The sequence below is a fragment of the Ceratosolen solmsi genome, unplaced genomic scaffold (genome assembly GCF_000503995.2).
Source record: "Ceratosolen solmsi marchali unplaced genomic scaffold, CerSol_1.0 scaffold17, whole genome shotgun sequence".
In the NCBI taxonomy this organism is placed as follows: domain Eukaryota; kingdom Metazoa; phylum Arthropoda; class Insecta; order Hymenoptera; family Agaonidae; genus Ceratosolen; species Ceratosolen solmsi.
Window position 1 is genome coordinate 468,634 of NW_011948445.1, and position 24,379 is coordinate 493,012.

Below are 24,379 nucleotides of genomic sequence, written 5' to 3' on the forward strand. Positions count from 1 at the left end.
GCGTCGTGTTTCAAATAAGAACTATAATTTTTTGACACATACACACTCACGATTTCGATATATTAGTCGAACACAAAATAAAACAGCTACAATAGCAAAAGAAGCTTGTATTAGAGAACACGTTCGCATTCAAGGTACACATGAAATTTCACAAATGCCTGAAAATAGTTTACATAATATATAAATTAGTTTACATAAAAATATTAAGATATATTAAACAATCAAACAAACAAAAAATAGAATCGATCAAATATCCAAGATCCGACGCGAACAAGATTCCACTAAAGAATGACAAGAATTTAAATACTCAATATATTTTATAGTCTACCAATGAATGGAACGCGATATATTATTATGTCTTTTGTCTGTGCTTCGGGGGCGTCAGTTGCAAGTAGCGCCATGACCTTCGCCAGGCACTCTTTCGACAGTAACTGTTGGAAATGTTCGCCAAACCATAAAATACTCTCGTTCGTGTATACGATGACACTGAATTATTCTTTTATCCTTTCTAGTAGTCCATCGAGTCAGACGTTAACCACTGACAACCAACAGTCAATAGTCGTCCCCCACCTATTCGAATACATTCACTACAGCCACTCCTCAAGTTCTCAATTTTCTTTGCGCTTCTTTCAGTCGGTAAAATTGTAATTCTTCAGGTACACATAACGGTCATGAAAATGCACGGTCATTTTTAATTTACAATCTGTAAACTTCATTCTGTTTTTTTATTAAATTTCTTCGGTATATTTTTATGTATTTATGATATTGTTGTTTATAACGGATAAAATTTATTATAGCTACAAAATGTTTCAATAATTTAATCATGAATACAATATTCAATATGTTAAATCTATAATTAATTTTTATAACATTTTTACTAAGTAGATATATTTCAAAATATAGGTAACTTATTTTTATTTTATCATCTTCGACAAATATATAAATAATAAATATCTAATTGGTTCTTAAAATAAACGGTAAAAACGTAGTTAGAAATGATAAAATATTGGTCTTAAAATGTGTATATATAGGTCAAGATAATTGTCAAGCGATTGGATTCATAGTCAATATATTTTACTTTCATATAAGGCTTCTTGTAGACGTAGTCTACAAATAAAATTTGTCAGAACAAATATTATGGTATTAAATCAAGACTCTTTGATTTATTAAGATTTCATGAATACATTCAATTTATTTCATTAATAACATGTTATTTTTGTTTCAAAAATACTATTTCAAATTAAAATGCATTGTATAGCTTTACTACCTGTCTTTTTTTCTAAAAATATTATTGAAAAATTATTTCATTGTATATTTTTATTAATTTCAAGTGAAAATTCATACCAGTATACGTAAATATCATAGCTAGCATTTCCCACTGCAATTTTTGTACTAAAAATTATTTTATAATAGAATTCAATAAAACTATTCAAAATTTAAATTAAAATAGAATTAATTAATAATTTATAAAGAAATGTTACATTTTTTATGAATTTACATGAAGTCAATTATTACTAACATTTTCGTTCTATTCTGGCTACAATTAGAAAAAAAAAAGGCTTTTTAAATTTAAAATATGAAAAATAAGGAGATCTATTAAATTATATTAACCTATTAAAGTTTATTTTGAATATGAAACTTGAGGAAAAAATCTCTTATAATTGAAATTATTATTTAATAATTATTCAGCTATACCTACATATTTCATTGAATGTCCAATATTGCAATAAGAATTTTATATATACTAATGTTAACTAAAAATTCAATGAATAAGTAAACATCAAATATATCTAAAATCCAAATATTATTTTAAATGTAGAATTAAAAATACACAATAAAAATCGAGAAAAATTTAATAGCGATGAATAATCACATAACAGTTTTATTTTAGAAATTTCTATAAACTAAAAGTATCTAAATAATAATTTTTAAGATACTTCTCATGTGTAGATTGGTTAGTTGAACAAGTAATATAAAATTATAATACTGTAATACAAATATATTATATGTATATCAAATTTATCTTAAAAAACTTCCAAACAATTTATATTTCTTACTATATTTTTCATATTATTTTTTTAATTTCTAGTTTCGACTTATTTATATAGAGTCAAAATATTATTACAATGATCTATTATTACAATAATAAAAGAATAAAATGTATTATATAACTCAGTTTAAGCATATTTTTAAAACAAATTTAATGTAATGTTAATATTACTGTAGATTGTTGAGGAATATATTGTTTTAGCATAAAACTATTATTCAACTTAATTCGAAATAATTGTAAATTTAAATCATTCCCCATTTAGTATTAAATACAAAATATAAATGAATTGGGCAGTTATTTTTTAATTCTTCAATCTTTAATACATATTTATGTGTAAAAATAAGATAAAATAAATTTGTTAATGTTTTATTCCCTTCAGGATAGTTTATTAGTTTAGTTTTTTCATTTTTTTGAAATTATAGATAAAAGTGTATTTAATTATTGATTGTGTAACTTAACAAATCGATACATACATAAAGTAAAATAAGTCTATTTTGCATGCTTAATGAATACAAATAATTTAATATAAATTCATACAAATATTGTAATGCAAACACTATTTAGTAAGTATTATAATTGTATTTTTTCTATTACAAATAATTTCCATTTTATAATAATAAATGATCAACAAATAAATGTACCTTCTGCTTTTTTAAACTTCATATTCTAATATATATATTTTAAGATACTTCTTTAAAATTAATAATGGCATATATTTAAAACTATTGTTCAGATCGAGCTGAAATGTTATACACACATCTATTATAAATATAAAAATTTGATCTAACTTATATTTGCATAATTTTTTATAACAATGTATTTTATTAAGAAATTTTACTTTTTATAAAGAGGAAATTATAATTTTAGTTTTCGACTAATGTTCCAAAATTCTTTGTCTAAAAACTGAAAAATATTAAACTAATAAAATATTATTTCAGATCATTTTATTAGAATCCAGAAGTGCTTAAAATAGCATACACGATCGATGCTTTTTAATTGATACTTGTAAGCTATTTTGACATTAAATACATATTAATACAAAATACTATTCTTAATTATGCTTTAAAAGGTAAAATAATTTTTAATACATTTTTAAAATTTTAATATGTGATTTCTTAAAAATTAATTTTTTTATGTAGAATGTTCGACTGTATGTTACCTTAATTTTCAGATATGTAGATAAGATGGAATGAACACACACACACTCGTATGTATGTATATATATGGTTGTTGTTGATTTATATTTAAATTTCTAGTATTTTTAATTGTAAAATACATTAATAAAATATTCTTAATGAATAAATTACTTTTAAAATTAAGTTTTATTTTATGATAGTGTTATCCTTGAGAATAGTTTCAAAAATAGCTTTAATACAAAATAATCAAATTTACTAAAAATAAATTGTAAAATACTCGATCAAATAAAATTAAGAAAAATAATTATTATTCTGTTACTTCGTTAGTTTTATATCCATTTTTAATTAAATTATTTTTTAAATTATGTAATTATTAATATTTGTCCCATAATAAAGTATCTAACTGCGTACACACATACGTGCCCGCATACATACATGTATATATAGTTTTGTAATTCAAAATATTTTTTATAGTACATTCATTCCCCAATATGGTTACGCCTAAGAGAAATATTATTAAACGTGATGTCAGTTCCAAGATGTTTTATAACGTCATCTACAGTATAAACCTCGAAATTATAATAAGTTAGTAGAAGTTATCATGTTGACATATGGTATGAAAGATAATATATTGCCAGGTACGATAAACAAAATATTGATTCCTTTTTGTCATAGACTGAGCTTAGGTTTCATGTTGCATAAATCATATTTGTATAGATGTAGTTTAATATATATTCATTTATTGGTAACTGTAATATGTATCAGGCGTTTGTGTTCCTTTAATTGATAATTTCAAAACAGTTGTTAAGAATCTCAACTATGATGCTAGAACTGGTTTTTAAAATTAATTAATTTCTAGAAAACAGATGCCGTGTGATGTAAGGTTGATTTAACTTACATAATATAAATTGTTTTTAATATTATATATTATATAACTTATTTATTTTTTTAAATAGTCGTTAAAGTGTAATATTCGATAAATTACATATAAAATTTAATATATCAAAATAAAAATTTGATGATAATAAAATGTTAATTTATAAAAATGAAAATTATAATTAATGAAAAAATATAAAAACTAAATAAATAGGAATGGATGAGTAATAATTTACTCCCAGTTTTCAACTTATGTAAATAAATCATTATTATTTTGTGATTTATTGAGGAAGTTTATTACATGAAATATCAAAACAATAATTTATTAAGGTTTTTACATATTTATATTGAATACTAATAATACCGTTACTACAAAAAATTAATTACAATGATTAATGAATATATAAATATAACTATCTTTTATAATAACTTAATACTTAAACTTAAAACAGTTTTCAATATAATGGTGAAAATTTCATTTTGAATAATAAGTAAGCAAATAATGAAATAAAATAAACAAAGAAATTATAGATATCGACTGCTAGTATGAGTGACACGTAGCATACATAATTAATTAATACTGTATTTTTTCATATTGTGACATAAAACAACTTTAACTTTATTCAGCAAGTTTTCAAAGATTTAAATACAAACTAAATACTTTAAATACTTTAAAAAGTATTTGAAGACGTTTTTCGTTTAAGCGAATAAACACAATCGAACAAGATTTTCAATTCAATAATACGGCATATTGCAACTAAACACTTTAATTAGTTCACCAAAGTTAATAAATTAATACATAAAGACTATTGCATATAATAAAGTTTTAATAATAAAGAAGTAAGATGATTTAGAAAATAATGTAACAGAACGGTGGTCAATCATAAAAAATTACTATTATGAACTAATTTTCAATCTTCAAAACAATTTAAAAATATTAAAATTTGATTTAAAATTATTAAGTAATATACAAATAAGTGGTTAACATTCTGTAATATAAAATAAAAAGTGTAAAAGAGAGTTCAAAAATATTTATATTATTTGGTATACACCAAATTATAAATTTGTTAATACTATTTTTAAATAAATTGAAAAAGTTTCATTGTATTTTGCTTCGATTTAATTTAATGCGATTCTTTTTTTAGTATATTTTATGTACGTTACCCCCACCCTACTAACTACTTCTTTAATACTAACTGCTATAATTATTTAATATTTACTTAGTTTAGTTATCCAACAATTATTTAAATCATCTAATAAGCATATATATATAATTTAAGTAATTTATATTGTTCATACTGTTTATACATTTATACTGTTAATAAATGTCTATAAAGAGGCAATATTCTTTATATTACGCTTCCTTAAGATAAGTAACTTTATTTTTATTTTTTTATTTAATTTATGCTTGCAGCTACATGTATCGAACAATATGTATCGAATAAGACACTGCAAATCAATTTAAGAAATTGGAATAACAAATATTTGTAAAAAAGGTTTTCATATTATTGCTTAGAATACATATTTAAGGCATTGATAAAGTAATATTAATCTCCTATGAAATATTGTGTAAAAGTAAATATATGTAATCTTAAACCAGTATAAATTTTCTCCTTTTTTAAAACGGATGATCTTAAATATGCATATAATTTAAAAGTTTGATAATTAAATATATTTCAAATCACGCACATCCAAGTTTTGTATAAGTAAAGCCACAAATTGGAATTTTAATCAGGATTACTCTATTTAGAGGTTCATTGGAACCATTTTAAGGTAAGGTCTTTTTTGTGTACGATTAACAATACAATTTAGAAATACTTCTGAATCACTAAACACAATTATAATAGAAAGAATTAACTTTTAATTCATATCCATTATCTGCCTTACCAATCCAAATGATTTCACTATCCCAACTTTTCTAAGTCTTTTATCGACGAATTTTCCTTTAGAACGCGACTATGATATTTTTCAAGTTTGTTTGTACCAGCATATTATTCAATGATTTACTTTGCGAATTTTATACTTATTTATTATTCAATGTGTAACTTTTTTATATTGGTATCAACGCTATAAGAATATTTATTGTTTTCCTATTATCATCGATAATATATTTCTTTTTAATAGTTTTAATATCTAAAAATAACAATGACAAATATTTGCAAAAGAAATATATTTGACTAATTGAATATTCAATATGTTATGCATAATAAAATAAAATATTATATTATATTATATCAGGCAATATTATATTAGCTAAATAACATAATTATGTAAAACAATTTTAATTCTAATCTAAAATAAATAATTTTAGGCAATTAATCATGCATGATTACTTTTTATAATTTCATAAATGTATGTATAATCGTGAATATAAACAGTAACAAAAAGCCATGTAAAAGAGAACTGTGATAAGTAGCATAAGACATGTGAGTCTGTTGAAAAAAAGGTTAAAATGAAGATCAAATTTATATCTGATATATTATGTAAAGTATGACAAATTATATCATAAATAAACAAACGAATAATAAGGAAAATGAACAATATATTATGATAAATAATTGTAATTTAACAATAAAAATTTTTTTTAAAACTTCTAAATTACATACTTGGAAATGAAGTATGATGGTCCATATAAGTCCAAGAGTTAATTTAGGATTACCATCGACTATATCCTCTGCTTGAATATTAACAAGTTTAATATTCTTACATTGTAAAAAACGTAATGCTATCCTTACGTTATCTAGCATATGAAACCGCATGCTCCCAGAAGTTTCTCTCGGCTGGAAAACATTTGAAAATTTTCATAATTTCTATATAAATATAATATAATTAATTTTAGAATAATAACGAAATGTAGCTCTGCTTAGTGATATATTTTCTGTATTAAGTACAAATAAAATAACTTCTCATTAACTGAATTATACCAGTATACCAGTATTGGATAATTACACAGTAACTAATTTTAACTAACGATCGTGTTTTATAATAATTAAATAGTTATATCATTTAACGATATTTTATAGCCTAATATATTATTTTATATATTGATGCATTCATCATAAACCAGACGTATTTTTAATGAATGAAGTGATATTCAATAAAATAATAACTATAATCAATATATAAATTAATATAAAAATTGAATACAAATTTAAATAATAAATACGGAATAATTGATTTATACTTAAGAAGCTATGAGAAAAATTCTGAGAATTCTTAGAAAAATATAAATTAATATTTTTATTTTATTTTTCAAAAATCATAATAATAAAATATTCTAAATAAGTCTTATTAATTGCTCAAGTCTTATATTAATTCATCTTTGTTTTATTTTTTTTTGTATGGTAATTATTTAAAAAATTTACGAAAAGTAGAAGATTAACGTAATTTACAAAATCGTGATGGTCTTAAAAATATAATACCTTTTCCTCGATGAAAACAAATATTAAATTTCTCATAATAAACCAAAAAAAATTATAGTGTATAAGAAAATAAAATCATAATTTTTTAAATAAAATGAATTATTGTTCAAATTTAACGAATTAATTAATTTTACGTACAATGTATGAATATAATAATCTACAAATAAATGTAATTTACATGCAAAAAAGAAATTTTAGGAGCTTACGAGATGTTCTCCCGATAATACTTCCAGTAAAGAAATAAGATTGTGTCCATCTCGGAGATCTTGAAATAAGTCCCCAATATATCTGGTCGCCTAAAAGAAAAGATGTAGTTTACTTTTAATATTATTAGACTTTCTATAATTATATTGTCGTAATAATTATTTATACGTGTAAAAAAATTGTTTACAGATTTTTCTTTATTAAGCCATACTTTACAATATACGTATATAAGATACTATTAAAGTACATATAGAAGAAGCAGATGTAACAACATGCGTAATTTTAATTCTGTCCTTAGCATGAAAATAAACAAAAAATTTAGTAAATTTATTATTCAATTTTCATAATAGCAATATTAATATTTCAAACATTATCAAATTTGTTATATTTATAAACTCATAAAAATTACTTTACAATAATATCTTTTAGACTTAAATAAATTTTGATTATTCCACTTTATACATTTTAATACTATTAATATTTTTGGGTCCAATTATTTTAAGCATAAAATAATTAATATCCAATGTATTTAAATTGAAGATATAGTTGATATTGAAAAGAATAAAATAATGATAAAGTTAATATACAAATTAATCATTTACTTCTGTTATGAAAGATTAAATATGAGGTAAAAAATATAAATATTTAATAAGTAATAAATAATACCTTAATAAATAATAACTTAATAAAATAATAAAATAGTTAAAATGTGTATATAATAGATAAAACATTGTGTTGATTGTATCGATCCAATCTTAATTTTTAAGATATAGCTTTGCTAATAATATAATAAATCGTAAAATATTTACTTTGGGAATTAAAATCAAAAATACGATAAATAAGAATAACTATAAAGAGTAACATTTATGCATGCAGTCACAAAACAATTATTTTATATATAAACCGCTTAACAAATAACTTACAGGGGGAGAACAGCAAGGCTGGTTGCTAACGACTACACACACGTGTAGGCATGTATAAGTCTGTAAAAAGAGAAAACTCCAGAAAACAGCAAGTTACAAAAATATAGAAAGTGTATTGAAGGAATATATTTTTATTCGTCTATAATCATATCAGTTTATGAATGTCTGTATCTATATATATTTATCTGATCCATAAACGAATAAATTAAATCATTCAAGAACTGAATTTGTAACCATATTTGATGGTAATATAAATAATTTATTTATATTATAAATTAATTTAGTCTAATTTGAGTTTAATGATTATTAAATTCTATAAAAAAGTTAGTTTTAAAAATAATATAAATAGTATATTAACGATATAAAAAATATAGTCAAAATATTCTTTGATATAGGAAAAAATTTTATTTAATTAATTATTATATTTTTTATTATTTATTATTACGATAATTTTAAATTAATTATAAATTTCGAAACCAGAATAAAAGTAAATAATAAACTACAAATACTAAATTACTAAAATACAAATACTAAAATAATGTATTTTACATTTATTTCTTTTAGCTAACACTGTCGTTTTTTAATGTATATTCAATAAATTAATGTAAATTCTTTTTCCACAAATATAATTACTTTGAAAATTATAAAGTATTTTTAAAAAGTAATTAGTTTTTACATTTTTTTGAGTTTACAAAAAGTTGATGATTTAATCATAAATAATAAATTAAAAAATTATACATTTCCAATTTATCAATTGAAGTAATAAATATTAAATAATCAATAATGGTCAAATTTTCTGCTTCCAAAATATATATTTAATAATTTTTTAGTATATATTTGTACATATATTTAGTTTTGAATAAATTATTATAAATAACTTTCAAAAGATATTGAAAATTGTATGCTTACATTAAATTTAAACATTAATAAAGGCTTTACAACTTTTCTTTTAATGCAAATAGTTACATATAAAAATTTTGTAATGATTTATAACGATTATAATTTATGAATTAATAAATATTATAAATATTACAGTAGTTTATGCTGCCTACCTTAATGTATTTCCAATGCTGCAAGAAAGCATAAAAGAATAAAAAAATCATAAGCATTATTTAATAAGTCAAGTTAAAATATTAAAATTAAAAAGTTGAAGTGGTATTCAATATCATATTGAGTTCTTTTGATCGTACATAAGCGAGTACAATTGCATCTAATTATTGATATATAAATTCATTTTTTGAATATTTTAAATAAAATTAAGATTACAAAAATTTGATTTTATAGTTGTAATACCATAAGATTTAACACTATTATTGTATTATATTTATTATAAATATTTATTACATAATAAAAACAATTACTGTTTTATAAATATTTTTAGTTATTAAGGCGTGAAATAATATGCAAAATTAATGTGTAATAATATTTATTATTTCATGAATAACAATTATAGCAAACATATTAAAGCAAGTCTTAAAGATATTAATTGGAAATTCTATTATTGATGATTTAAATAGATAAATATTTAATTAAATACATAATTAATTTTTTAATTAAAAATTTTTCAACTTGCTGGTTCACTTAAATTACAAATTTACGAGTATTATAAATAGTTTTTAGAATTAATAAAGTTACGTTTATATACAACACTAATTAGAATATTCAATGTAAAAATATCTTAAACTACTTCAAAATTTTATATAGTTTATTAAATTTTATCTAAAAATTATTTAAAAACCTTTTTTATCTAGAATGTAATTTCTTACATTTTTTTTTATAAATGACAAATATTTGGTGAAATCTATTAATTGTATTCTGTGTCTAAACAATATAAGACCTAATCAATATTTTAAAAGATAACTCATAATTTATCTATTAGATTATCTTTAACTTAATTTTAATAGTAGTTATTACGTTATACTACATTTAAAATATATTAAAGTAATCAAAGTATTGTAATTGTTAATAATGAGTAAAGAGTTTTTCGCCTTAATTAGTTGCTTTTTCTCGGAGTTATTAAATAATTCTATTCAGATCATTCTGAAAATTTAATATTAACATATTATATTGAATATTAACTGATTCTAATAATAATATTATCTAATAATAATAATAATATTAATTATTAATTAATTAATAAGCATATAGAGTTTTTATATTTTCTAATGTATTGTAATTCTTCAAAAAATATAGTAGTAGTTTTATTGAAAAAACTTTGTTAAACTTATGTAACAATACAAAGATGACATAAATATCTTTTTACCTCATATTTATTGCTATCATATACATAAGTAATAATAATATATATATACATATATAATAATTAAAAATTACTAATTATCCTCCTTGGTTTTGAAGACTTTAAGAATTAAAAAACTGAGAAATAAATTACTTTTATAATATTTCCTTGTACAAATTTGGTTACATAACCAAAAAAAGATTAAGTATAAAATTATTCACTAAAAAACATTTCATTAAAAATAAAATTTTGCTGATATTCTTCAAAGCATTAAAATTTATTAATTCAGAATGTGTCTTTAATAAGTAAAGAGCTAAAAATATTTACAATACATATAAACTGAACTTCGTCAAGTGTTTTTTATTCACCTTTTTCACATTTATTTTACAAGCTAGTTTACCAAAAAAAACTTTAATTTAACGCTTACACTCTTGATATAAGTTGTTAAATATAAGACTTTTGTTCTATTTTACTGTAAATTTATAAAAAACCTTTAATTTAACGTCTATTTGCTTGATATAAATTATTACATAAAAGATAATTTTGTTCATCGCTTTAAATATTCTTCTAGATCTCATACATTCTGTATTTTATTTACACTAACTTACATAAATTAAATGAAAATGAGTAGTCCTAATTGTGATACCTGAAAAAGTATGTGGATACGTTGCAATTGTAATGTTTATATATAATATTTCATTAATAATATTATTTTAGTTATTTATTTGAAGTTATTTGAAATTATTAAATTATTAAATAATTAGCTAATTAGATAAAAAAATTTTATTATAAACTTTTATTTTAATATATCGATTAAATGATATTACTCGTGTATCTTTTATAAAATAGTTCATACTTAAAACAAAGATTTTTATACGACTCTTTTTTATTTAATGATTATTGAACTTTTTTTATCCTTATATTATATTACATAAATCAAATTGCGACTGTACCTTTTTCAAATGTTTGTTCACCCATTTTGTAAAAGTCTTCTTTTGTATTGCATCTCTTTCATCTGCAAACAAATATTTTAGATATATATAATATATAAATTCATTATTACTCAAAATTAATTCTTAACATTAAAATTATTTCTAACACACGTAAATAAAGAGACATGTAACAATAGAGAATAAAACAATTCTATAAATCAACATTTCTATTAAAAATTTTAAAATGAATAATTTTATAAATATGCTTTATAAAAAAATTTTTTTGCTAATTCATAATAAGAAGTAACTGACAACAATCAATAATTTATAGAATTAAATTACTCTTATATTTATCAAAATTTAATAAAAATTCTTTCATTACTCAGACATAATTCAATTAGTAACTGTTAAATCATAATAATTTCGATTTTACTAACAAAAATAATATTCCCTTCATATATGAGCCTCCGTATTTATAATTTATAGAAATTTTCATCGAGAGTTAATATTGCTATATATATATATTAAAATTTAGAAAATATATATATTATATAGGATATGATGAAAATATAAGATATTAACATCCCTAAAAAAATTCTATATAAAATCTGATATTCACATAAAAATATAATCTTAAATTCATATTAGAATTTAATTAAATCTTTAAATATCCACAATAAAAGGTTGATCAATCCTAATATCAATATAATTACAACAATAGTTTAAAGTAGATATCTAAGTTAACAAAAGGATGTACATAAATAATTTTGTAATATAAAACTCGTTTTAACAGGTAATAATTTGTTCATGATAAAATTAAAACTTTAACACTTTATGGTAGATTTATGTGATAAGCATGTAATACAATTATTCTAGCCTATATTTCCGTTGTAAAATAAAAAATGCTATGAATCATAATACGGTATTCGTAAAATATGAATAAAAAACTAAGTTTCTCGATATATTAAAGAATAGGGCATTTAAAAGTATCTCCAAGATCGATAACTTTTAAAGGTAATGTTTAATACAGAATAAAAAATTTAAATTATGTCAGTATTTAGAATAATTACATATAATACTGATTTAGAATAGAAAATATCTCTTTAGATTGTAATTTTACAATAAAAATTTTATAAAATGAAAAATATTTAATTACAAAATTAATATATAATTTTATAGAGAAAATTTTCATAAATAATCAAATTTCAATTTAACAGTTCCAACATTTCGTTTGAAAAGATTAAAAGAAAATTGATTTTAAAATAGTACATAATCTACAATTTAAGAATGTTGGATTTGCCTTTAGTTTATAAAATCTATAGTGATACTGAGATTATACTCGTTTAAGACATGCACAGCCGAGGTCTAAGTTTCTTGAGCTTCAATACATATATGCTGTTTAAATAATATTATAAAAAGACTACATATTTTATAATATTAGAAACTATTAATAGAAACTATTAATAGCTTTAGTACAATTAATTCAAATTAATTATAAAATTCTATATGAATATTTCGATAAAACCATGAAATGTAATAGAATAATTATGTATATAAATAATATCTAATCTCTCTCTCTCTCTATATATATATATATATATTTATTTATTTATTTACACAATATATATTTTAAATGTGTATTTAAAAATATTGTTTTATGTGAAAAACATAAAAATTGAATAAACGTTTTTCTTATTTTTCGACTATTCCTTTCTATTGATAAAAAGAATATAATATTTATGTATAATATATATAATATTAATAATGAATAATATTTATAAATCCATAATAAACCGTATTAATATATATATTATCTTTTAATAACATAATAAATTTAAAACACTAGTTTTATTACTGATTATACGTTATAATTTATATTCATATTTTCAAAAATTATTTATTTTAAATTTAAATACCATATTACATATTTTAATAAATACGAAAATAGTACCCACAATTTTTTTTACTAAGCTAGTTTTACAGCATTTGTAACTGTTTTTATTATATGTAATAATTTTAATAATTAAGTTAATTTTAATGCCTAAAATGTTTGTAATCTAGAAGATATTTATTAATATTATATATACTTCATTAATATTTACAGTCATTTGAAAATGTTTTTTACTAAATATTATTTTTGCAAATAATAGATTAATTTAAGAAGTACAAATGAAAGTATAATAGGATGATATAGTATTTGGAAAGCAACAGTTAAGGTTTGTGATTTAGTGCATTTATGTCAAGTTTGTATCAGTAGATAAAAATGTATATACAGAAAAAATGCTACGTGCTATAATCTGATAAATTGTATCATGCTATGCTAAATTTTTATTTCGAATTATAGAAATTTAAAATACATAATATTCATTATTGTAGAATATTTTTTGCTAGTTGTGTTTTTCATTATGGCGCAATTGTGGATTCTTTGGTAATAAAAATTTTTCATTCCTAAGTAATTACTCCATTTATAAGAAAACAATTTAAAAAACTATTAAATATATAAAAAAAGTTCTATATGAAATATCATTTTAATCATCTTATACATTCTCATATTTCCTGCAAATATTTTAAGGTTTAACATTAATTTCATATTTTACTACTGTATTTAATGAAATTTTAAATTATATAGTTTAACCTTCAAAAAGAGCCTTTGAGAATATTTTTCATTACATATTGAAGAAATTCAATTAGGTCTTATTTTATTTATTAAGGAATGTATGAAAACTACAAGTTTCCATTAATTCAATGTTGATTATATGCTTATGTTGAGTATACCATTAAATTAAACATTAAAATTGGGGGAATCAATTACATTTAATATGAAACAGCAGAGTGAAATAAATAAATACTGTATTGTTTTTAGTATATTAATATTTAACCATAATGTTATGAAAAGATTATAAAATGATATAACAAAACATCTTTTAAGCAAAAAAAGAATCATTATTAAAAAGATTATTAACGTTACTTATTCAGAAATTGCATAAACAAGTCTAATAATATTTAATTATTCTAAAATAATAATATGAAGAAATATATTTAATTATTTATGAATTCAATTCAATAGTAAGAATAAATTAAAAAGTATAGATAATTATTTAATGACATATATTCAATGTACAGTTGATATTTTAATAATAACGTAAAAATTTATCCATTAAACATTCAATTATGAAGGATTAGTAAGATTAATTATGAAAATATTAAATTTTAAATATTCATTTACTATATATTAAATATATATTATAGGAATTTCTTCAACAAAAATCTCATCATATTTATAAAAATATAATTGCATTTATAGAATAGATGCTTATTTATAGAAGAGATTTAAACAAGGATACCAAACATAAGTGATATACTGAACAACTGTAACTGTACATGTTGCCACGTAGAATTTATAAAAATTTGACAGAAAACAATATTTGAAAAAATATTTTAGTGTTAACACAATAAATGAAAATAGACAGTTGAAAGTATTAATTTTTTATTAATTACTATTAATACAATTTTACTAATTAAAATTTTTCTGATTATAATATGCAAATTCTCTGTCCTTAATTTACTTTTAATTTATTATAATTTTTATTTCATTTCTTGTTCTTTAAAATCATGTGCTATTTGTTAAATTAAAATCACGTTATGCTAATTTAGAATATAAAAACCAATATGTAGTGTACGTTTATAAAAACAAATTAAACTGTTTTAATTAATTTGTTAAAAAAAACTTATATAAAATTTATTGTACGAAATTAACTTAATATGAATAATTAAGAAATGACAAATATTTATATGTATATAAATATAAATTCATAATCTCTATAAAATAAATAATTATTTAATATAATATGATTTATTTAATTTGATTATATTTAATTATAATTATAAACTTTAGATCTACGTTTATCTACTTAAACAAAAATTATGTATTTTTATTATGAACTAAAAAATTAAAAACTTTTAAATAAGTAATGATAAAAATGAAATTAAATTCAAGTGTTTACAATACACAAAAATAACAGAATTTGCGTAGAATCAATGTATCACTTAGCGTAAGCCTCAATTAACGTAATCCAGCATCCCTAATATTCCTGGAATATACTGGCTCGTCTGTTTTCGAGGTCCTCGTTCGAAAAACTTTAAATTGTTTCGATATCCCTTGGCAAATATATCATTGCTTTTACAAATACTCTGATTTTGCATAACGATCGATGAACTTTCATTCTGACCTTTAAATTTGGAGAGAGATTCCTCGTAGCCATACTGAGAGCTCTGTTCCCGATGATGCTCAGCGACGGTGTCAGATGGATCGAAGCCCAGTCGTTCCTTGTAGTAAGCTTGGGTCGACATTTTCCTTTACTTGTCGCTTAGTTTGAACTAATTAGCACTTTTTTTATTTTATTATTACACAATTTTTGTTTTACGTTAGTAAAACTAAAGTTTTTAAGTTTGTAGATGGCAGAGATAAAAGGTCTATGTAATTTCTTCTTTTCTGTTTTTATATTCACTTTATGTATAAATGCACAAATTTATTATCTTATACACAAATACACAGTGACTTTCATTAAATAACCGAACAGTTCAATAATAATATATTTATTTATTTCTTATAATAGTACATACTCTTTCATTTTTAATGGAAAATTCAACAATATTTCGGTTCGTACATTCACGAACAATATAAACTTTATCTATAAATTATATACTTGTATATTTTAACATCTAATTTAATACTTGCTCCTAAAAAATTTCTTTTCCTAGTATATTTTTATATTTTGATTTGAACAAATGTTTTAAAATATGTGTATGAATATATATATAAACTAACTTAAAGATAATATAATCATGCTTGAAAAAATACTTTTGATTAATTACTGTTTAATCCTTAAAATATAAATTATACTAAGTGATCGAAGATCGATTCAATTAATTTCCCATAAATATGATTGGTGTTTATGTATACTTTTTTCTTTTATATGTTCGTTATAATTCTTGACTCTTTAATTTTTTGCATAAGCTTCGTTCTCTAACAAAATGTTAAACAAGGTAATATTTATAAAATTTATAAAATAGTAAAACAATGTCAAAATTGTATTTTTCGATACAATTTAATAACTCAAACGAATCATTTATCTCAATATAGAAAAAAATACGAATATGCTACTTTTCAATGTTTTCGGTAGAATTTAATATAAAAATAGGCAGTAAAATTACAGAAGCAAAATATATAGAAAATATAAAATTACTGATATAAGTTACTGATTAATTGCGGACAGCATGACTATTCATAAATTTCAGTAAACGGTATATATTTTATATAATTTGTGATAAATTCTGGTTTTACTAAAATTTAAATATATCTGATATTATGAAAAAATTGTACAAATCTAATAAAATAAATTATTATTGAAACTTAAAAGTAAGTTAAATGAAAATCCATTTACTTGAAAATAAGTAAACATATTTTTTTAATAACCAGACATTTGTGAGAAAATTTATGAATTTATTATAAAACGGATTGATGTATTTATGGTAACGCTCAATTATTAAAATTACGATTTACTACAAATTTTAATAACTAACATTAATAATTGTTTTGAAGATAATAACTACTTTGCTCAATATTTTATATTTTCTGGATTTGCTTAATATTAGAATATTAAAATACAAAAGAAAAAACATTTATTAAAAATATTCTTTTAATAAATTAACATTTTAAGGAAAGTCTAAACAGTAATATTATGTAGTACACGTTCATTTGAATAATTTACAATTTATAAAAATTGGTATATGAAAAATACGAGAAAACAATACAAAATTAAAAAACAGATATAATTGTTGTTAAATGAAAAAATTATTTATTTTAATCCAATGACTTAAAATAAGATTGAGTCAATAGAATTAATTATTAATCACTAAGTTTGCAAAATATTTTTTGGAACTTTTTTGTTTTGATTTAACAATAAAGCACCAAATTATGTACATGTAACACACACACATTTTCTCTTTTTCTATCTTTTTCACTAGGTAAAAGATAAAAATTGGAAGAAAAAAATGCAAAGAATATATCGCGTAAAAGAAGTAATAAGAATAAAATAATACAAGCACAAAATGGGATGCTTGTCGTGGAAAATAATGTATATATCCATCTGTTTGCAAAAAGTAACTGATCAAGTAAAACGGTGTACGTAAGTTAACGGTAGCACGCGTGAACAAAGAATGATCGAACCAGCAATTGTAAGTCGTAGTAATAGGGACCGGAAAGAAGCGAAAGTTCATGCAATCGAGGTATCCCCGCATATGGTAATCGGTGAGAAAACCCGTGTGGGAGCAATACTAAACCGAGGCTGACTTGTTGCCCCCGCAAAAGTCTACTCTCGTCCCCTTCTTTTACCAACCGCGACTTCAACGCGTTCGCTCTCCCTCTCTATCACTCATTTTCTCCAGCATTCCATTCTCTTCTTGGGATTGTACATACTCATACGTATGTAGCCACAAAGATACAATTATTTGAAGAAGACGTATACAGATTTATTATTCTTATACTGACTTTCTATAATCCATTATACTAATTTGTACTATTAAAATTACAAAGTTACATTGATACCATAAGTTTTACACTACTTAATAATTTTGAAGTTTACGAGAATAAAATGAGGTTAAATAATTGACTAACATTTTATTTTTTTTATTTTTCAATGTTTATAATTTAGTTTGGATGTGGTATCTGTACAATTTAATTTAATTCATAAATCATGTCCTTAGTAAAAAATAAGGCAAATTAAAAAGCAATGCACTACATGATTTATATTAAAAAATTTCAACTTTCATAAATATGTAAAATTAAATACAAGTTTGATTATTAAATATTTTTATGTATTTAATATTAATTATAATAATCTACAAATACCTACGAGATTAATAAAAGCAATTGTTTATTTAAATACTGCAAAAGAGAAAATGTTTGATGATACGTTTTTCAGTATATATTTTTATATGAACAGCGTTTGAAAAAGTATTTATATATTATTCATACAGTATTTATAACTCTAAAAATCGCTGAAAAATTATTTCATTGATCAATTAGAAAAATTATATACTCTTTGCTAATATAAACATTTCATTTTAAAATGAACAAATTTTTAACAAATTGCAGTCTTATATATCAAATTCAAATTAAACTATTTTATACCATATTTAAATATCTAATTAAATATGACAACAAATTAAACTCTTTCCAATATAATAATATATAAATTGTATATTTACAACCACAGAATTAACATCTTGCTACATTATAAACTATAAATTTAGTAGTATCATTAACTTGAAATAAATAAATTGTAAAATACTTAAAAATAAACTCAAATAAAAAGTAAATAAAATTAAACCTTTTTAATGAAATCAATTAAAATTTAAACAAATATTAAATTATTGCAATCAGTGAAAAAATAAAATGTTTTTCATTTTGTTAAAATCTAATTACAATTTAGAATTTTAATATCTAGTTATTTTATCATTCCAATACATAATTCCTAATTTTAAGTTAATTAGTACGGTTGTACCATACTAATATACAGTAAAAAAATATTAATACATATATTCTTATTACATTTATTATTTTGTATAACACAATTTTTACTATAAAATATTACACTACGGTTTTAGAAGATTAAATTAATAATAATATCAAATTTTGTAAAGATATATCAAATATATTATGAATGTATGTTCAGCCCTCCCATCATAAATAATTTGAATTATTACTATTTGAAGTAATAGAATGTTATTAAATTAAATATGATAAATTTATAAAATCTACTAGAAGCTGCTAAAAACCTTGAGATTAACAGCCACTATACGTTTTTTCTTATAAATTTCAATATTTGCAATCATACTTGTCAATTTTTTCAATTTAAGTAATTCTACAGTACTTACTGAAACAGATTAGATAAAAACAAATTTACTAAATTTTAGATTCGTAATAATAATCTTTAGGAATTGAAAATTCAAGAGATAAGAAAACTAACAATTTGCATCTAATAGTAAACAATTGTAAATAAATCAACAAACATTTTTTCTTCTTAAAGCAAATTGGGTAACAGAAATCATGAATTGGTAAAACCAGTAAGTAAATCACTTCGTACAATTGAATTGAAGGCGGTAAAAAAACGGCACAAATAACTCTGGATAATAACACATTTTTATAACCGACATGACAATAACTAAGTTGTTTATAATTGATAAAAGAACTTAATCATGTATGTAATGATCACATAATTTAATGTGCAGTTAATTAATATAAATGTATTTATTTTTGCATTGAAGTATTAAATAGAATTTTGTAATTATTGATTATGGTATTAGGATACATTTGAAGGAGAAACAACATATTACAATATATTATTATAGTATTTGAAATCAACATACTTGCTTGTGTTTAAAAAATGCCAAGTACAATACTATGTTAAGATAACGACAGATCCACCAATGTATTGTAAACCTTGCCGTTTTACAGTTGATTGTTTCAAACAACTCAAAGCGGAATTTGAAATCAATGAAATAAAGAGTCTTACGTTTTTGAAGAGATCTTAAGAACTGCTGTTTAATATTAAAGATTGGATTACCGTCAGATCAAACGTGCTTAAATTTATATTTTAATAATACATCATTCTAAAATTTGTAAAATGCATTTTCTACAAAACTAAAATAATATTCTAACGATTGTAACTGCAAATTGAATTTAATATGTATTATATTGCACAGATATTATTATAAACTTAAAGCAATATTAAATAATTCAATAATTAAAATGATATTTGAAAATATTTAATTTTACAATAATATAAAAAATAAATATAATATTTTAATTTGTATGGATTTTTTATATTTAAATAAAAAAAAATATTTATTAAAATTAATAAATTACGAAATAATAGTAAAAACTTATTCTAAAATTCAATATTTAAAATTTGATAAATATTTGGATAAATTTATTTAATGTAATATTTTAACTGTATAAAATCAAAATACTTTAAATTATTATTATAAATTATTATTGTACTAAAAACACACGATAGAATATAAAATAGTTGTTAAATAGTATTGATAGAAACAAAAATATAAATATATAAAATTGTAATACGGTTTTCTTAATACATTTTTAAAATTCATAAAAATTCAATTCAAACTGAACAATTTAAATCTTTGGTTCAACTTATTTTTAATGAAATTTTTCAGTGGAATAAGTATTTATGTTATTACTTGAGAATTTTTTTAATAATCAAGATTTTTATAGTACGCGTTTTCAAAAATTGTTCCACATTTGAAAAATAGTCTAATATTTAAATGTGCTATTATAATAGACTTTTGACAAATAAGGAATTTATATTGTGATTTCTACTTTTAAAAATATTACATTGTATGGCGTTACAATAGAGATTTAAAAAAATTGAAATAAACAATTTTTTATAATTGTCAATAGATGTAAAATCAAGTCTATTAGATAGAATTTATAGGTTGAATGCCTTAAATGAAAAAGAAGGTTTTACTAATTAATTAATTATATTTGTATGAATTTAAAAATGCTTATTATAAAAATTGTAATAAAGTATGGAAGGGAAAGAATAAAAAAAGGATAAGAATAATAATAAAAGAATAAAATTATAAAATACATTTTTCAGAATAGGACAGATGTATGTATATACTTGTTATGTATTGCTCAATTAATTTTATAATTAGCATTTTGCTCTATTTGATATATATGCATTCTTTAAATTATTTTTAAATAATCAAATGATTTAAATGCATATCTATATATTTACATATATATCTCTATATTTTCATATCGATAATAAATAATTTTCAGTTAATAAATATCTGAATATGAAGATTTATTAAGTGATTTGTAAATAATTAAAATTTTTATTGTTTAATATCAAATAATAGTTTTTTTTAATAAAATTAATACGTTTGATTAGGTGTTTACGTCATGTCTGTAATTTTGTAATTATTAGTAAACAAGAAAATAAAGAACATATTTTGTAGTAGAGATTTTTATGAAGTTTTGGTCTGTGAATTTTGAAATAGCAACTACATCAAATAGTTTTATTCAATTGATTATAACCTTTCATTTTAGTTTTATGCTTCTAAATAAGCAACTATATAATTCAATGGTATAGAGGTATTCCTAAATAGAACAAATTTTAACTTATAATCGTTTCTGAACGATTAAAAAAAAAAACAATTAATTGCTTACCACGTATTTTCTGTCTAATTCTTATTCCTTTGAATAAGATTCTTTAGGCTTCTCTAAACCTTTTAAGAAATTATAAAATATCAAATACAGTCATGTTCTAGTATTGACATGTTAGTACACCAAGTTTTCTTACCAAATTAAAGTCTTTCTTGCTATACGCGCCCCGAATTAATAAATCAGCAGTAAATCGTGTCAGACTACTTAATAAACCATATGCACCTTTGCTTCCTTACGTAATTTTTATACAAGCAATTATTTTGCTTTTCAGTAAGAAATTGCTCTAAGTTTTTTTATAACTTTTCTAGTTCAATTTTATCATTTTGGACAATATTGAATTTTACCACACTTTATAATTTTATGAATGAAATTTACCGTTTATTAATATTATCTTGAATTATAGATATTGGTGAAGTTTATATTCTTCAATTCTGTAGACAACAGAATTTGATTACATTCTGTTAAACTTTATCGATAACATATTTGATATAAAATCGAATATTTAAAAAAATTGTTTGTCTTTTATTGTATATGAGTAATTCAGATTATCACCTTTATTACATATTATGCTTCTGATGTATCTCTTTATTTTGAATTTATTAATTCGGTAATTGCTTAATGTTTCATAAGTGCAATTTATGATATTCCTTTATATAAAAGATTAATAAATAGTAAATTAATATTTAGAAGTTAATATTTTTATAAGGATTGACATCTTTCAGATTCAAGAAGTTACAATAAATTGAATTGATTTTTTTTAAACTTAATTGCTTTTATTCAATTATTTTTTCAAAGTCTAATTGGTTAAGTTATCTATTACTTTTGTCAATAGTTCATACATTTATTCGTCTTCATTTTTATCTTCTTTCCTCTTCTATCTCGCTCTTTCTATCGATTTTTAACCCTTCTACCCACCCCTTAATGATTGATTTACCATCGTTTTTCATTAATTATTAATTATTTATTTATTATTGTGATTTATGGTGATTTTACTAAAAATTTACTTTAAATTTCTTAAAGAGTTTTATAATTAAAAAAATGTATTTGTTAACCTATTCTACCTTGTAGTTTTTGTACAACATTGTATAACTTGATTTTTTATAGAACGGCATGTCAAATAAACATCGAGGAGAATGTTAACGTAACTAATATATTTAATTTATACCAGAATGCGAGTAATGGACATTTGCTTAAAAATAACTGCTTTTTGTCTTAAAATCTTACTTTATTATAATTATTTGATAATGTTATGAAGTGATTAAGTGACTTCGTTCAAGTTGGTTTATTCTTTCAATTTCAATTTAATATATTATTTTTAGTTACTTTTAGGAATCAATGAGTTTATGAAATTACTATAATTATATATTGATATTATTTTATAGTTTCTAGAATTCCAAAAAAATAATTCTATTAAAATTCAGATAGTATATTTGAAAAAATTATTAAATAATCTATTTTTCGGTTTGAAATCAAATGTTTATATTACAAAACAATTTTCAATCGGTTAGACGAAAATAAGTGATTTAACATTTTTTACAAATAATTTTCAAAATAGAATTATTACAATTGTGCATCAATATATTAATTTCATATATTTTTAACAAGTTAAAGTAATAATTTAACAATGTATGGTACACTTCATACCATGTAGCCTTTATATTTTTAATCCAAAAGTATTAAATTGTTACGAATAATTGTCTTTCTAATACTCTAATATCAACTTTATTTAAATACAATAACTCTACATCAACTAAAGGCAATTGGTTTAATTGAAATGGATTCTTATGATTACAAACTCTTTTATTGTAATTGTATTTCTTTGATTGTTTAAATTTCTAATATCTAATTGAATATAGCGAATTAGGATTTACGAGTTTAATTAACAGATTTCAAGCATTATCAATTCATATCTATATATTATTATGTAAGCACGAACATTTTTTACTACATTGCATTACATGCATATTAAACGCTTACAATTATAACGTATACAATTATACGTAATATCGAGTTCTGTTGTTTATAATTCACTTAATAAATAATATTTATAAAATTTTCAATAAAATTATAAAACATTTTATATCAATTATTCTACGGATATTATAAAAGATGCACTTCTAATATGGAGTTTGTAAACTTTAATGTTTTAAGATAATTATCATTATACATATTCTTATCGACAATTATAAATGCTCATTGGTCAAATGGTTTCACCAGTGCAGATTTTTCGATTTCTGGGATAGTGTAAATTTAACTTGTCATATAGAATATGTAAAAAATCTGAAATTATAACCTTGATTTATTTTTTCAAGTTAATTTGGATACAGTGTATTCTTTTCTTA

At 20.9% G+C, this 24,379-nt stretch overlaps 1 protein-coding gene across 1 annotated transcript in view; it reads right to left on the reverse strand.

The window, feature by feature from the left end:
• Positions 1–24,379, reverse strand: part of shot (dystonin-like protein short stop) — a 69,813-nt gene that overhangs the window by 39,461 nt on the left and 5,973 nt on the right. The window contains exons 2-5 of the mRNA XM_011504469.1: positions 11,804–11,865; positions 8,612–8,671; positions 7,691–7,780; positions 6,669–6,842 (exon numbers count right to left, since the gene is read on the reverse strand). Coding sequence (XP_011502771.1) covers positions 6,669–6,842; positions 7,691–7,780; positions 8,612–8,671; positions 11,804–11,865 — 386 coding nt within the window. The remainder of the gene's footprint in view (positions 1–6,668; positions 6,843–7,690; positions 7,781–8,611; positions 8,672–11,803; positions 11,866–24,379) is intronic.